This window comes from Aspergillus aculeatinus (assembly GCF_003184765.1).
Source record: "Aspergillus aculeatinus CBS 121060 unplaced genomic scaffold BO66scaffold_3, whole genome shotgun sequence".
Taxonomy (NCBI): domain Eukaryota; kingdom Fungi; phylum Ascomycota; class Eurotiomycetes; order Eurotiales; family Aspergillaceae; genus Aspergillus; species Aspergillus aculeatinus.
In genome coordinates, this window is record NW_020291472.1 from 21,026 (window position 1) to 36,840 (window position 15,815).

Sequence of the window (15,815 nt, forward strand, 5' to 3'; positions counted from 1 at the left end):
GACATATCCTAGCCAAATACTCACCCGAGTACTTTCAAATGGTAACTGAGTCCAACCGTGACTTTGCCCTCAATTTGGACTCACCAAGAACAACTCGACCGTCCGCATTCCGGCAATTCAGCAGATACCACGCCAAAGCCAGAAGCAAGCCCTCACATCTGCACTCACGGAGTAAGAGCCCATTACAATCCCAAGAGACCCTCCACGCATGAAACCCCCTGAGACAAATCCAAGGAGCAGGGCACTGAAAATCCCAGTCTCAGTGCCCCAGGCGGGCGAGCCTTTTCCCCTTCAGACGACTCGAAGAGACCTAGTGGTGCCCGTTGGATCTCAAGAGCCACATTCTGACAGGAAAGGGGGTAGATTGGGCCTTGCTTCGAAGCCTCTTATGCCTCCCCCTCTCCCCCCCTGGGGAGTCAGCAAAAGTGGGCGGGGCCCACAGCCCACGGCTACGAACGTGCAGCGATCGGTTGTGTAACGCACGGGGGCGGATAAGGTTTGGCCGGGCCGTCGGATCCAGTTTTAGCGCCTCGCTTGGCGGGGATGGTGGTTCCACCCATCGCGCTGGGCACGTGCAGGGGAAGGGGAAGAAGGAGGTGGATAGGTGATGGTTGAGCTATGCGCTTTTTAAGTAGTGTATATCATTGCTCTGATGGGGACTTCTCGGATAGAACTACGGCGGATGACGGCGCAATGAGGTAACCATAGGACTCCGAATTTGAGTCATGTTGGCGGGATACGGCAAGATCTCCATATTTGAGACTCATTTGTACTCGGTACTAGAGACAAGATATATGATGGTCGGGAGTGATCAGACAGCGTGAGCTTGGAGCATAGATACTCTCTCGTCTTGTGTAGTTCACTCAGGGTCAGCGATCTTCAAAATAGCCTTTCCGCGGTTCCCGCCACGAAGCATCGAGACTAGGGCTTCGGGTCCGTTCTCAATTCCAGTGGTGATGTCTTCCTTCGTCTTGATACTGCCGTCGAGTAGCCACTGTAGCATAGCCGGGGTCAGAATGGGTCCTCCTGGGCCAGTCAAGTCACTTACCGCAGACACCCGCTCGTTTCTCTCCTTCGCATACTTCGGGCCCATATTCTCGTCTCCGACGATGAATCCCTGCATCCTGATTCTCTTTCCGACCACGTTCATCAGGGTCTTGACTCCATATAGCTCGTTGGGTTTCAAGTTGTACTGCGATACCATGCCGCAAGCGACTGAATGACGTGTCAGCGAAGGGACCTAGAAGGTGGGAGGGGGCCATACTAATCCTGCCGAAGGTGTTCATGGCAGTGAGGGCCGCTTCCAGATGCTCGCCACCAACATTCTCGTAGTAAATGTCAATTCCGTTCGGTGCTAGTCGAGCCAGGGCGTCGCCGGGCTTCTCTTTCTTATAATTGAACCCCGCGTCGAAGCCCAGCTCCTCAGTGATATACCGCAGCTTATCATCATCACCGACGCTGCCAATCACCTTCAATCCCTCATGTTTCGCCAGCTGGCCGACCACCTGTCCCACCGCGCCGGCAGCAGAGGAGATAAAGATGGTCTCGCCCTTCTTAGGCTGCCCGATCTCATACAGACTGGAATAAGCCGTCAGACCCGTCATTCCAAGGATTCCGGCGTAATGCGACAGCGACAGTCCAGGCTTAACATCGATCTTCTCGGTCTGGGGCCATGCCAGCTGCTCCTTAGTGACAACACTGTACTCCTCGATCTTGAGGATACACCAGATAATATCACCCTTTTTGTATTTGGGGTTCTCCGATCGGATCACTTGTCCGATGCTGTAGGCGGTAATCGGCTCGCCAACCTGGTAAGGCGGGCTGTAGCTCTTGATGCTTGGGTCACGCATCCGACCGCGCATGTAGGGATCCAGACTGGCGTAAAGGTTCTTGGTGAGGACGCTGTCCGGAGGCAGCTGCTGGTCGAGGTCAATCTCCCGTTGTTCCACGGTGAGATCAGTACCCGGGACAGGCGCCCCACTGGGGATTTTGCTGAAAATGATGGCTTTATTCGGTTGAGGCATTGTGGTAGCAGTATTTTGACAGGTGTCAGGTTTGGGTGTTGAGAGTAGTGGGGAGGAGAGGGCGATTCTCGACTTATAAATCAAGACTGGAGCGGGAGGGGTAAATCAATGACGATAGCGGGACAATTGGCCAACCTCGGCTGGTTGGTGGGGTATGGCCTGATTGATAATCCATTGTGTCACTCTTGTCGTATCATTGATTAAGCTATCATGCAGTTCAAACCTGTTAGATGGTGTAGCAAGAATTGTGCTCTGCGCTGGATTGCGAATCGATGAATCCGACAGCTGTGATTTGGCGGAGGACGAAGGAGGCAGAACAGATTTCCGAGGCGCCAGCTTGAACAAGGATATGGCTTCGTAACTTATTTTGTCGCCCTCCGCAAGCTTCCATCCCATCCATACGAATTTGCTTCATATAGTCCACCCTAGCACGGAGTTGCTAGACAATTGTCTTTGGACCCAATCTAGCCCAGGGACCCGCGAGACTGGAACTGGAGCATGCACACAGATTGATGGATTGTTGGTAGGACACAAGGCGCTCATCTGACTTGAGTGATAAAATTTGAAGACTCTCGTATGTGCTGTGTTGGATCATCCTCACAACGCATCTCGTGCCTGATGGTGTCGAACACACTGCCCACTAACCCGATATGTCATAACAGTCTATAGGCAGGGTCATGACTGGGGCGCTCGGTCGGGATCGGAGGGAGCAATTCACCCAATAAGAAGTGTGGGAGGATGAGTGAAGTCTCTCATGTTCGTTCAACTGATGAACAGGGAGGAAGTGGGAAGAGGAAGAGCTGACTACGGTTGAGACCACAGAATGAAGTGTAAGTTACTGCAGTGGTGGTAAGGAGTTACTACCTAGTACAGTACTTATTGACTGACATTCAATAGAGTCGGCCCCCAACCCAGCCCGTGACCTGACCATGGCCGGGCCGGGCGGGACTCGACTCGACTCACCTCCAGGCTACTAATAGAGCCTTCCTATTTCAGTAAGCTGTGCGGGCTCCTGCGAGGTCCGACGAGGTCTCCACCCCCACGTGGTGGTTGACCAATAAGACGCCCAATGTTTCTCAAACCGATAAGTTATCACCTGGCATTTTATCGCCGAATCCCGATGAGGTCACAGCCTGAAATCCTGGTGATCCACTCTAGATAGACTTGGGAGTTGGGAGTCGGCCCCGGAGTCTACAACTACCCCTTGAAACCGCGCGGGTCATCGATCAGGCTTCCTTTTCATACCCGTGCATGACTCGGCTCTTATTTCGCCCAATCATTTCTGAAAGGATGTCAATCCGACCGGGTGTCTCTCCATCGATGCCATGTTATAAATAGCCGTTCTCACTGATCACCGTGATACTTATATCTGACACTCGTCAAACAGCGCAACGCTACCACTAGTTGGCCTTTCACAACGTTCTATACAACTAAAAGTCTCCCAACTCATCTGGTACTGAATCACCTGCTTCAGCAACTGGACAAAGCCATTCCTCCAGCATTCTTGGCAGAATGGCTGGCATACCATGGACACCGGTCTACATCGCCTTTGCTGCATATGCCTACTTGAAAGCGACGTGGCCAACATTTTTCTACCTGTCTGCCTTGGCCACAATTGGCAGAATTGTGTACCGAGTATTTATCTATCCGGAGTTCTTGACACCTCTGAAGCAGATTCCGAGCCCGTCCGTGAGTGTGTCTCAGCATTTCCGTGTGTATACTCTCATCAAATGGAACACGGTCTCACATATTTCACTAGGGCCGATCATGGCTTCGTGGCAATTCTAGCACTCTGATTCTGAGGCATGACTGGAAGCGACTGGCTAAATGGGTAGAAGAAATCCCAAATGATGGTCTGATCCGCTACTATATGACTGGCAACTTGGAGCGGTTGATCGTGACCAGCCCCAAGGGACTGAGTGAGATTTTGGTGACCAAGGTCTATGACTTCGAGAAACCAGCCTTAGTACGGGAGTCTCTGGGACGCCTCACCGGCCAAAAGGGGGTGCTGTTGGTAGAAGGTGCCGAGCACAAGGCAAGTGTCACAACAAGAGCAGAAATCACATGTCCTTTCCCAGCTGACTGAAAACAGCACCAAAGAAAGAATCTGATGCCGGCTTTTTCCTACCGTCATATTAAGAACCTGTATCCGATCTTCTGGTCGAAAAGCATAGAGATGGTGCAATGCATCGAAGATGATCTACGAGCGCGTGAGGATGATACTTCGGACAACGTTATTCGCGTGGCAACCTGGTCAAGTCGAGCCACACTCGATATCATCGGTCTTGCCGGAATGAACCGCGACTTCAACTCCCTGCGCGATCCCACCAATGAGCTGGCCAGACAGTACGGTAGGATTAACGGTGCGCCGCCGTCCAAACTGGAGCTGGGTCTTTTCCTTCTGGGCCTCGTGATGGGAGTACCGACATGGGTCCACAAACTGCCCTTGAAGAGGAACAAGTATATCCGCGAGGGGGCTGAGTATATCCGCGCTGTCGCACTGCAGATGCTCCGTGAGGCGAAGGACCTGCGGGACCACGAGCAAGCCAGCAACGCGAAGGACGGGGTCGATATTATGTCCGTAGCACTCGAGAGCGGCAGCTTTACAGATGAGGAGCTGGTCGACCAAATGATGACCTTCCTCGCGGCCGGCCACGAAACCACCTCGACCGCCCTCCAGTGGTGCGTCTACGCACTGTGCAAGTACCCGGACGTGCAAACCCGCCTCCGAGAAGAGATCCGCGCCAACCTACCCTCCATCTCCGTCGAGAATCCAGAGTCTGTCTCAGCCGAGGTCCTCGACAATCTGCCCTACTTGCACGCCATCTGCAACGAGGTGTTCCGCTTCCATCCCTCCGCCCCGGTGACCATCCGCGTGGCGAACCGTGACACCTCTCTCGTCGGCCAGTCCATTCCCAAAGGCACGCTCATTTTCCTGTTCCCCGCGATAATCAACCACCTCAAGGAACTGTGGGGCTCAGACGCCGATAAATTCAACCCCGAGCGCTGGCTGGGACCCGGGATGGCCAATACCGGCGGGGCCACCAGTAACTACGCCTTCTTGACGTTCCTGCATGGGCCCCGGAGTTGTATTGGGCAGGGCTTCGCGAAATCCGAGTTGGCATGTATGCTTGCCGCCTTCGTCGGTCGTTTCAAGTTTGAGTTGGAGAATCCGGACGCTGAGCTCGAGCTCCGCGAGGGTGCGACTGTGAGTCCGCGGGACGGGGTGCGGGTCAAATTGACACCTTTGGAGGGGTGGTAGGCGCCGAAACCGATTGCGAAAAAATTCTTGTATTTACTTATGTTACCTTTAATCTCGTTGCTACTAATTAGGTTAGACTGTTTGCTTTGAAGACTTAAGCTTCTATGTACAGGATGAGAAAATGCCATGTGCTGTCTGAATATGTATAAGCTGCAAGCGATGATCGCCTGACAGGCTTCAATCGGCTGTACATTGTTGAAGTATCTGCAGATACTGTCCCTGGGGTCTTCCGCCTGTGGTTTATTGTCTGCTTTATTTGTGATTTGCTTGGACAAGGGCAAGAGCGAATGCGAATGGACCGCCCCTTCGGAGACGGAATGATGAGAGTATTTCCAATGCGTTGGGAATGCATTCGGTCGAGCCCGCTATGAGCACTCCTCGAGGCAGAGGTATGCAAGCCCACGGTAGGGTTTTGTGTGACGTGCATACTTGTCAACTTGGACTGGGCTCACCAGCCGCCACAACTGCATAATCTGCGGACCAGCACATGCAACATACGCCATGTGTCATGAACCGAGCAGACTTCCTCGCATCTCATCGCCGCCATCATGGACGAGGCTCCGAGAGGCTCATCTGCCGAACATTCAGATTGACTCGTTTGCCCTCCATCCATCCCTTCCACGTCTCATACTGAGTGGTGGCATCCGAACCATCCGGCGCGCCAGGCCACTCCGCGAGCCAGGCGGGACACGTCCCCGGCACGATCTTGGGCACGGCATGCCAGGCGAACCTGGACGTGCCGTCCATGTACACCGCATCGCCGGAGCGCAGCCGGACGATCTCGCAGCCGGCGCCATCATCATGGCCGATCAGGAACAAGCCGTCGCAGCCGAAACTGATACTGATCAGGCCGGCATCGCACTCCTCGCTGACGTCGCGGTGGGCGCTGAGCGTATCGCCGGGCGAATACACGTTCAGGATCGCCGCCTGCGCCTCCGTCGCCGGGAACATGGTGTGCAGCAGCTTCGCGATGTCCGGCGGGAACGCCGGCGGCCGCTCGGCCGGATACACCTTGGCGGTCCAGTCGTACTGGCCGCCCAGCGTCACCCATCGCAGTTTCTTGTTGAGGATGCCCTGCACGGTGAGTGGCTTGTGCACGCTGGGGTCTTTCGGGTGGATGGCTCGCGCTGGGTCGTCGGCAAAGAAGGAGGGTGGGGGAGGGGGCCCGGGGTCTACTACGCTGGACTCCGTCGTCGAGGCCGCTGCTGCTGCTGCTGCTGCATCCTCAGCGCTGGGGTACGTGAGCTCGTAGTGCAGGTGGAGGTTGGTCTTGTGTCTTGGGTTGGATAGGTCTCGGTGGAAGAGCCGCGAGAGGAGTTCTATTTGTACGGCCGGTGGGAGGAGGGAGGGGATCATTTGGAGACCTACATGTGCCTGTTAGGAGACCAGGATTGTTCTTTTCTTCGTTTCTACAATGTATGCTTTTGAGGGAATCTTCTTTCTCCCTCCCCTTCTTTCCTGTCCTACTGAGTAGCCAGAGGAAGGAAAAAAACAAAGGGAGGGAAACAGAAAAAAAAGCGCTAGATGGTGGTGTATAATGCTGACCGGTCACAGAGCGATGAGAGAAGACAGGGATATCTTTCGCATTCAGGGATCCCTCCGCACCATCCTTGCTTGTCCCCAGAAATTCATCGAATACAGGCCGAAGATCCTTGCCGGAGATCCAATGCGTGACTGAAACATCTTCCGGCAGCCGGCCAGCATCTAGCGCCTGAAGATCCAGAATGCTACCATCCGAGTTTATGTCTGTGAGCGTGGACTTTTGGTATTGCTTGTAGCGTTGCTTGACAGCCTCCGGAGGTCGCTCGTGAGCATTCAGGTCCTTTATTTGTGCCATGTCTTTTTTTTCTGACTTTGTTTTCTCATTCGTCCCTGTGTTTTTGTCCCCTTCCTCGCGCGATCTCTTTTGACTTATAACTGGACTGCGTCACGAAGTTAGTTTCTTGAGGATCTGCAAGGCCGCACTATTGCATGGGTGCTGCTATGACAGTTCAGATCGCTCTTCGGAAATGCAAATCGATGGTTCATGCAGTCATAAATGCCGAAAATAGCGAACCAAGGTCGCGTAGAGGACAAGTCTGTTGTTTCCGCAAAGAAAGATCCGAATCCATTCAACGAAAAAGAGTAGCAAAGAGCATACTAGGCAAAGATTCAAACCGTCTCCCCCAAAAAAAGTTCAGGGCGGGAATCAACTGGGGACGCGCTCACCGCCTTCGGGGCCACGCGCGGATTTTTGGGTTTGTTTGTGTACGGCGGCTACTGACCGCCTTTGGCTCCCCACCAGCAGGGATGAATGAAAAGACGACAGTTCAGTCGATTCAGTTCCTCGCTACTCCAACAGGTAAAGGTAAGTTCCAGGGTAAGTAGGTAAGTAAATCGACATTCGATTGAAGTTCCAGGCCAAACCAATTCTCCCCTCGACTCCCAGATTGGCTCCTTTCTTCCTATTTCCTTTCAGCCCGTGCACCTCGAGAGGCCCTTCTCCTCCCTCCTCGCCGTTGCTTGACGCCAACCATTGTTTTCTCTTTCTTCCCTCCCCCGGCAACAGGAACGCCGTCGCAGTGCAGTGCACACACACTCTTGTTTCCTGTACCCTGCGTGTCGGTGGGCTTGACCACAGCTTGACGGTGTCTCATCTCTTGGGTTTCGAAAATATCGTTATAGATTCACTGTGTGTGGGAAACCAGTTTTCCTCAACGGGTCAATCTACTGCCAACAATGGAGAACTATCAGAAGATCGAGAAAATTGGAGAGGGTATGTGGCCCCCCTAAGATGTCCTCAATCTTACATCTGCAACCTGAACTTCCTACTTTGGTGCAAGAGCACCCTCACTGGGAAAATGTCTAATATTTCTGGTTGTGCAATGCAGGAACCTACGGTGTCGTTTACAAAGCCCGTGAGCTCACTCATCCCAACCGAATCGTCGCCCTGAAGAAGATCCGATTAGAGGCCGAGGATGAAGGTGTTCCCAGCACTGCTATCCGGGAGATCTCCCTGCTGAAGGAGATGAACGACCCCAACATTGTCCGACTGCTGAACATCGTGCACGCCGACGGCCACAAGCTCTACCTCGTCTTCGAGTTCCTCGACCTTGACCTGAAGAAATACATGGAGGCTCTTCCTGTGAGCGAGGGTGGACGTGGGAAGGCCCTGCCGGAAGGTTCTGCGCTGAGCAAGAACATGGGACTGGGCGATGCCATGGTCAAGAAGTTCATGGCTCAGCTGGTGGAAGGCATTCGCTACTGCCACAGCCACCGCATCCTGCACCGTGACCTCAAGCCTCAGAACCTGTTGATTGACCGCGACGGAAACCTCAAGCTGGCTGATTTCGGTCTGGCTCGGGCGTTTGGTGTTCCTCTCAGAACCTACACACATGAGGTATTTCATGATCCTCCGGATATGTCATGCTTTGACTTTCTAACCTTGACCTTTCTCTTGATCAGGTTGTGACTCTGTGGTACCGCTCCCCTGAGATCCTTCTGGGCGGACGCCAATACTCCACTGGTGTTGATATGTGGTCCTGCGGTGCCATCTTTGCGGAGATGTGCACTCGTAAGCCGTTGTTCCCTGGTGACTCGGAGATCGACGAGATCTTCAAGATCTTCCGGTATGTCTACCCCTCTCAAAAACAGGACCTAATGACGTAGCTCAGTTGCTTACCATCTCCTTTGCAACAGTCTTCTCGGTACTCCTGACGAGGCCGCTTGGCCCGGAGTCACCTCGTTCCCCGACTTCAAAGCCACGTTCCCCAAATGGAAGCGTGACGAAAGCCGTGCTCTGGTCCCTGGACTCGAGGAGGATGGCCTGGACCTTCTCGATGCCTTCCTCGAGTACGATCCTGCTCGGCGTATCTCCGCCAAGCAGGCTTGCATGCACCCCTACTTCGCCAATGGCAGCTCATATTACTCCGGTCGCACCCGGACAACGACAAGAAACGGGTTCCACTAAATCAACCGTGCCCGCACGTTAACACGACCATGTTTAAAGGCATGTATGTAATGCGGACGACGGTGGCAGGTGCCATGACGCACAGTGGCATGGACAGCACCGCGGCTTCTGCATCTATCCCCCTCAAGGCTGAGTCCTGTCCGCGTCGCTGCTACAGTCCGCTCTTTCCTAACATTTCTCATCATCGTTTTCTGCTTCTGTTACAATGGCGTTGTTTGTGGAGTGATCTGGCAGGAACGAGAATAGGTTACTGGATATCGCAAGGAGTATTTTTGACTAACGCGTACATACCCATAATTGAGTAAATGGAGAAAAAGAAAGGAGGTCATTCTATAGCAGCAGTGACAATGAATGAATGAAGTTGTTCCTTGTTTCATCGATCATCAAGATGTGTCTGAGTACTCCGTGGTTCAGAGGGAGAGAGGGCGGAGGTTGTGCTCAACTACCCCAGCCGATAATGGCACGGGGTGGTCTCTCCCTTCCCTTCCTCGACTGCCTTTCCTCCCTCCCTGTCGTCTCTCTACTTCACCATTCTACCACTCTACCACGAACAACAAACATCTTGAACCCGACTACAGTTTCGGTTTTGACGCTCTCCGGCGGGATCTAAAGGTGGGGTATTCTATGCAGGTTGGAAGCGGCACGGCAAGCCTTGGTGCAAACTGTACAAACCACATTCTCCGAGAAAATCAAAGCTCTGATTAACTCCGCTCAGTCAGCTTGTCAGCTGACTCTAACCGCGCTAAGACAATGCAGGTGCCCCATGACAACTTGACCCACCAACCATCCTATACTTGGTACTGTTCTATCACTACAGTCTTACAACTACTAATCTTTTCTATTTCCAAGCTGCAAAACACCGCAGCGCCAGTCTATAGTTTGTATTCTCCCCCCTCCCCTCCGCCCCATCAGCTGACTTGCTTACTAGACCGACAGAGAAGCATCTGCCGCACTAGGCCTAAGTACAGTACTACAGCCGGTCGCCCCGGTAATTTGTCGCCGCACCTCTGATTTATAATAGGAAAGAGGGTCACCCAGACCGACTATGTCAAAGCCCTACCAGGGGGCACTGCAGTTGCCTGGGTTGAACTAGATAAAAAACTGCTTTCTATTTTAGCCGAGAGTCAACTGCTCTTCAGAAAACTAATCCAAAAGATCAATCAGAGTAAACTCCGCCGCGAGATTCTGTGCCGGATTAACAAACTGCCCGAATTTACTCGGGATGCTGCCGCCCTGGACAAAAAAAATACCATTCATCATCTATCCCTATATACTTAAAAGATCAAGGCCGACCATTATGACAATTGCCGACGTCGCGGTATTAATATCAGAGTAGGGCTGGCCCAGCTGGCTGGACTGGCCGACATAACTACGCTATGTGAGCCGATTAAGAACCACTATCCTAGACTCCAAAAATACAAAAATCCCCGAATAACAATCAGCTTTAATAGGCTTGAGGTGCTTCTACAGCGTGAAAATACTATATCCCAGATTATCCGCCCACTGTCGCTGTACTTTGAAAATCCACGCTGTGATATTCGAATTGCATATACGCGCTTCCTCAAGAACCTCCACAAGTTTTTCAACTACAATTTCTCTTCAGACAAGCTTTATGCCTATATGGTCAACTTATCGTCATCGGAGCCGATCGAAGACCCCTTCATCATTCCTATTACTAGCGCCAACGGGTGGCTGGGACAGATCTTGTTTATAATATGGCATAAATATCCCTTATGCTTTGCTGTATCCGGTGAGTATTCTCTAGATACTGTATTAATAGATAGCCCGGCTAAAACCATCCTATCAGATAGCGAACGGCCCAGTGCAAAAGCACATCAGACAGCAACATCCCAGATAAAGATTATCTACTGTTCTTTAAGCCTTATTCATTCTCGGCACTATGCACAGCCCTGTTCCTGTTCAACTGGAGCGCGGGGCACGACTTCCAGAGCCCAGAAGCCAGAAATTACGCCGGCAGAGGCTGTTCCGAAACCCCTAGACTGTCTATATATCGAGTCCAATCCCAGCATAGCCCAGCTCAGAAATATCTTAAATTAATCTTCAGTCCTTCCTCAACAACCAGCAATCGGCCTGTATGGGAACGGACCGAGCCTTATATAAGGAGCCTGAACCGCCGTCGGCCCTAGCTCACCCAAGCTTGGAGATGCAGGACTCGCAAAAGTTGAACTAGGATTGTTCCAGAAGGGTTTTCAGTTGTGGAGGAATATCAACAGAATATGTTATTAGCTTCACAGGAACAGACTAATGGTAAGTAACTGACAATTAGTGCAATATATGATTCTTAGATAAGTAAGGAGGAAGAGGACAAGAAGAGTATAAACTGGCTGGTACTCGATTCTTTAGCAGCAATGTCAGCTAAGTCGATAAATAACGGCGGCCCTGCGGCCTTGGTGGCCAGGCTGCGCACTCACCGCCCATCTCGGTGTTTCGACTTTCCCTATTTAAAGATCTCAGTCTGAGCCCCTACTGTGTCACACACTCTGCGGTGCTATCCGAGGTGATAAACATGTGGCTTTGATCTCCTGCATGGGTGCAAAGAGGATGCTTGCACTTGCAGCTAATTTACAGATCGTGGCTTGCTTGCGACACCGAAAAGTATTCCTCCAAGGTACTTCTTCTAATGAAGTGAAATCATGGAAAGAGGCGGTCAAAAACTCAGCCGAAACGAAAAGAGCCGTGAGATTCAGCCGCAGAAGGCTGAGTGTGCAGGTGTACTCCGTATAACTACGGAGTATTGCTTCCTCGTATCAGCCCGGTTACTGAGGAGGCTCAGCCAGAATGTCAACCCCTCTTCGCCATCGACCCAATCGGAATCCTTTCATTTCTCTTGCGTTCAAGATTCCAGCTTACGATGAACACATCTTGCATTATTTCGTCCTTGTCCATGGCTCCATCCGGCAGCTCCGAAAGGATCAGCGCTTGCAAGCGAGATGCACCAAGCCCACCCATTCATGCACGCTACCCGGACTAATGACCGTTTCTGTCCTTAACCACCAGAACCACAACCCGGACACCGGGCCATCACGAGCTGAAAATCTTTCATTTCTCCCCTTCCGTCAGCATCTTATGCTTAATGTCCCACGTTTTACATTGGCACGTCAAGATGCAAGTTGCGTCGTTTTACTTTCTGCCGTGCTTACTGGGGGCCGAAAAAAAACCAATGTGAAACGATCGGCGGCTCTGCTATTGAGCTCCCCTTCGGCCTTATCAGTGGCCATTAATTTTAGAAGGCCGGGTGCGCGTGGTTCAGCAATACGAGCGCTTGGTAAGTAAGCGCTCGGACCTGGCCTCGAACCATTCGACCGGCTCTCTTCCCCTGTCATGCAAGAGAAAGTTCCAATCATGCTTGGCCTGCCTTACGCATTTCCGGCCTGAGGCTGTGTGGAGAACCTCGTGGATTCAAATTGATATGGGCAACAGCGACCAGCGGGCTTGGGCCCATATGGGGTTTGTTTATAAGAGTTCGGCCGGCCACCGGTTCTGGGGAACTGTTTCACCTCCAAACACCCCCTTGAGTGATCCATGCATTGGACCCGTTCTTGCTCTTGTAAAACAGATTTGTTGATGATCTACTGCGCCCATGGATTGTGAAGACCATACCGATATGGCATATACTCCCCCGCTCTCGTCACGCTCCGGGAGCAGGATGCGAACGAAGACCAACCAACCGCCCCAGGAAACTGTCAAGCAATTCTGGAGCGACTTCAACTCCAAATTTCCGGGGCTGGTCAACACCGTATTGCCGGACAATCCGTATGCGCGCACGAAGGCCGCGAGGACACCCAAGGGGGTGATCCAAGCGCAGGTGGCCGGAAAGTCCTACGAACAAGCACGGAAGGAGTGTCAACGTTCAGTTGAGCGCATCGCCAGGGAATGCGAGCGGCTGAATCAGAAGTACTCTGATCCGCATTTCGATATCGCCGCAGATCTCAAGCGCGGAAGGAGGAACTATCTTGATGGACTGATGGACCAAAACTTGGAGTTGCGGCCAAGAGGCGTGAAGAGGGTAACGGTGAGTTTTAAGGTACTGGCGGGCAAACGTGGAGTGGTCAGTCGAGCCATACTCATCAGCATTCCCATCATTAGGAAATCTTTGAGAAACCGCAGTTCTACGTCAACGGACCTACTGCCTCTGATGTACGCCAGGGGCGCGACGGTGACTGTTGGCTGATGGCTGCCTTGTGTACGATGGGCAACAAGCCTGGACTGATCGAAGATGTTTGTGTTGCTCGAAATGAGAAGGTTGGCGTATACGGATTTGTGTTCTACAGAGGTGAGGCGATCCGGCTTGGCAGATTTGAAGACATACTGACATCTTGTAGATGGAGACTGGCAGCAATGTATTGTGGACGATAAGCTGTATCTGCGGGCAGCCGATTATGACGAATCCGTGGATGAGCGGCCAATTTGGGACGACATCAACAGGAAAGACACCGAAGAAGAATACCGCAAAGCCTGGCAGACGGGTTCTCGAGCTTTGTACTTTGCTCAGTGCGTGGATGAGAACGAGACATGGCTGCCCTTGCTCGAGAAAGCCTACGCCAAGGCCCATGGTGACTACTCTGCAATTGAGGGTGGATTTGTAGGGTAAGACACATATACATTCTGCCTGGCGTGCAGTTACTAATGTCATCCGCATCACAGCGAGGCCCTTGAAGACCTGACTGGTGGGGTCACTTCAGATTTACTCTCGAGTAACATCTTAGACAAAGACCGGTTCTGGAATGAGGAGCTCATGAAGGTCAACAAGGAGTTCCTCTTCGGCTGTGGCTGCGGTCTGTTCTCCAACTGGCTGGACCCGGGCTACCGAGGGCCTCCCAGAGACAGAAAGGGGATTTCGGAGAATCACTCCTATTCCATCATGGAGGCGCGGGAAATCGACGGACAACGCTTGCTGCGACTAAGGTAGGAGGAGCTACGAATGCCTTATTTGCAAGCGAGAATGCTAATTCAAAGCTAGAAACCCATGGGGCAAGAAGGAATGGAATGGCGCTTGGAGCGACGGCTCTGAACAATGGACACCCGAGTGGATGGCGAAGTTAGGGCATAAGTTTGGCAACGATGGGGTAGGCTTCTCGAATGCAATTCCAGCACCGAGACAGCGTAGCATGCTGACGAAATTGCAGTTCTTCTGGATCTCATATGACGACCTTCTCAAGAAGTACCAGCACTTCGACCGAACTCGCCTCTTTAACGATGACTGGACAGTTACCCAACAATGGACCACACTAAATGTTCCCTGGTCCGCCGACTATCACAACACCAAGTTCATCATCAACGTGAGCAAAGGTGGACCTGTAGTGATCGTTCTCTCGCAGGTATGACACGCATGGTTCTGTGCTCTTCTTCACAACGTGATGGGTCACTGACTTATACTCCTAGCTCGACGACCGGTACTACAAAGGACTAGCCGGTGAATACGACTTCGTCCTCAAGTTCCGGCTGCAAAGGGAAGGCGAGGACGACTATTTCGTGCGCAGCCACAGCAGCGATCTCATGTACCGCGGCGTGAACGTGGAAGTCGACCTCGAGCCCGGCCGCTACCATGTCCTCATGAAAGTCACGGCCTACCGCGACAACGAGAAGATGCCCACCGAGGACGTGGTGCGCAGCCTTGCGCCCACCCGCCGGGAGAAGCTGGTCCAGATCGGCCTCTCGTACGACCTGGCCCACGCGAAGGGCATCGTGCCCGAGACCGAGCACGAGAGACGAGCCCGCGAGGAGCGCGAAGAGCGACAGCGCGCCGCCGAACGACGGAAGCTCCGCGAGGAGACCAAGACGCGACTGCAGAAGCAGTGGATCCGCGACCGCAAGCGCGACGCACGACGGCACCGACGCGAGCAGCGGCTCGCCGAGGAGGCGGCGCGGGGGGCCTCCTGCCGCAAGGGTTCCGACGCCGCGGGACACACCGACGACGATGCTGGTACCGATCATGATCATGACCATGTCCCACAAGCAAAGGCAAAGGCAACCCCAACAGAGAACGGCTCGATCCCTACGATCCAGGTCAGCAGCTCTCATGTTGTCAACGGCCACGATCACCCGAGGGGCCGGGTCTCCCTCTCGATCCGCGACAAGCGCGCTCCGGTCCACACCCCCAACCCCGATCTGAAGTACCTCGAGGGGTTCGAGTTCGATTCCGATCTCGATATGCCCCCGGAGGAGCCGGCCGCGGAGCCAAGGACCCCGGCCCGTACTTTGTCGTGCAGTAGCGAGGTGGATGCGAACGGGGATCCGTGGAATGCCGTCTGCGTCGTGGGTTTGCGGGTCTACTCGAAGGACTCGGAGCTGTCGCTGGAGGTTCTCCGTCCTGTCCCCGAGGATGAAACGGAGGCTTGTCTGGATATGGATGATCCGGCCGTGAGTGCGACTTCGGAGAAACAGCCTCGGATTCTGTCTGGTATTTAAGGCATTGGAAGGTGGGCGTTGGGTCGTTTGCTCAGTGCAGAGTAAGGGAGGCCTGGATTTAATTATCGGATCTTTAATACTTCTCTCAAGAATAGATACATTCTACACAGCTTATTCAAATGATCTCTTTTTCTCCATTCATCTACATATA

General features: G+C 52.9%; 5 protein-coding genes across 5 annotated transcripts; 3 read left to right on the forward strand and 2 right to left on the reverse strand.

The window, feature by feature from the left end:
* Positions 1-668: 668 nt before the first annotated feature.
* Positions 669-2,137, reverse strand: BO66DRAFT_105959 (MDR family NADP-dependent oxidoreductase). The gene is made up of 3 exons (XM_025641793.1): positions 1,265-2,137; positions 1,049-1,215; positions 669-994 (listed from the first exon to the last, which is right to left on the reverse strand). Exons 1-3 carry the CDS (start codon positions 2,022-2,024, stop codon positions 860-862), a joined length of 1,062 nt encoding a protein of 353 aa, XP_025508243.1. The 5' UTR covers positions 2,025-2,137; the 3' UTR covers positions 669-859.
* A 1,212-nt stretch (positions 2,138-3,349) lies between these two features.
* Positions 3,350-5,559, forward strand: BO66DRAFT_105980 (cytochrome P450). Its single transcript, XM_025641794.1, has 3 exons — positions 3,350-3,713; positions 3,784-4,059; positions 4,117-5,559. The coding sequence occupies exons 1-3, from the start codon at positions 3,537-3,539 to the stop codon at positions 5,284-5,286; spliced, it is 1,623 nt and encodes a 540-aa protein (XP_025508244.1). The 5' UTR covers positions 3,350-3,536; the 3' UTR covers positions 5,287-5,559.
* alkB (oxidoreductase, 2OG-Fe(II) oxygenase family) lies at positions 5,470-7,419 on the reverse strand. The gene is made up of 2 exons (XM_025645172.1): positions 6,832-7,419; positions 5,470-6,650 (listed from the first exon to the last, which is right to left on the reverse strand). The coding sequence occupies exons 1-2, from the start codon at positions 7,121-7,123 to the stop codon at positions 5,833-5,835; spliced, it is 1,110 nt and encodes a 369-aa protein (XP_025508245.1). The 5' UTR covers positions 7,124-7,419; the 3' UTR covers positions 5,470-5,832.
* A 208-nt stretch (positions 7,420-7,627) lies between these two features.
* Positions 7,628-9,581, forward strand: nimX (cyclin-dependent serine/threonine-protein kinase CDC28). The gene is made up of 4 exons (XM_025644395.1): positions 7,628-8,041; positions 8,157-8,665; positions 8,731-8,894; positions 8,965-9,581. The coding sequence occupies exons 1-4, from the start codon at positions 8,005-8,007 to the stop codon at positions 9,233-9,235; spliced, it is 981 nt and encodes a 326-aa protein (XP_025508246.1). The 5' UTR covers positions 7,628-8,004; the 3' UTR covers positions 9,236-9,581.
* Positions 9,582-12,836: 3,255 nt separating this feature from the next.
* Positions 12,837-15,664, forward strand: BO66DRAFT_407813 (calpain-like protein; the record flags this gene model as incomplete). Its single annotated transcript, XM_025649082.1, has 7 exons — positions 12,837-13,268; positions 13,343-13,529; positions 13,579-13,843; positions 13,901-14,161; positions 14,217-14,322; positions 14,383-14,574; positions 14,639-15,664. 7 exons carry the CDS (start codon positions 12,837-12,839, stop codon positions 15,662-15,664), a joined length of 2,469 nt encoding a protein of 822 aa, XP_025508247.1.
* Positions 15,665-15,815: the final 151 nt, after the last annotated feature.

Bases quoted from the DNA above. Each gene is read 5' to 3' on its own strand.
- BO66DRAFT_105959 (XM_025641793.1), bottom strand. From the start codon at position 2,024: ATGCCTCAACCGAATAAAGCCATCATTTTCAGCAAAATCCCCAGTGGG. The intron at 1,216-1,264 runs GTATGGCCCCCT...CACGTCATTCAG, and splicing joins GAACACCTTCGGCAGGATTA to TCGCTTGCGGCATGGTATCG. The intron at 995-1,048 runs GTAAGTGACTTG...GCTATGCTACAG, and splicing joins GAAACGAGCGGGTGTCTGCG to TGGCTACTCGACGGCAGTAT.
- BO66DRAFT_105980 (XM_025641794.1), top strand. From the start codon at position 3,537: ATGGCTGGCATACCATGGACACCGGTCTACATCGCCTTTGCTGCATAT. The intron at 3,714-3,783 runs GTGAGTGTGTCT...ATATTTCACTAG, and splicing joins AGCAGATTCCGAGCCCGTCC to GGCCGATCATGGCTTCGTGG. The intron at 4,060-4,116 runs GCAAGTGTCACA...GACTGAAAACAG, and splicing joins TAGAAGGTGCCGAGCACAAG to CACCAAAGAAAGAATCTGAT.
- alkB (XM_025645172.1), bottom strand. From the start codon at position 7,123: ATGGCACAAATAAAGGACCTGAATGCTCACGAGCGACCTCCGGAGGCT. The intron at 6,651-6,831 runs GTCAGCATTATA...AGGCACATGTAG, and splicing joins CTCTCATCGCTCTGTGACCG to GTCTCCAAATGATCCCCTCC.
- nimX (XM_025644395.1), top strand. From the start codon at position 8,005: ATGGAGAACTATCAGAAGATCGAGAAAATTGGAGAGG. The intron at 8,666-8,730 runs GTATTTCATGAT...TCTCTTGATCAG, and splicing joins TCAGAACCTACACACATGAG to GTTGTGACTCTGTGGTACCG. The intron at 8,895-8,964 runs GTATGTCTACCC...CCTTTGCAACAG, and splicing joins GAGATCTTCAAGATCTTCCG to TCTTCTCGGTACTCCTGACG.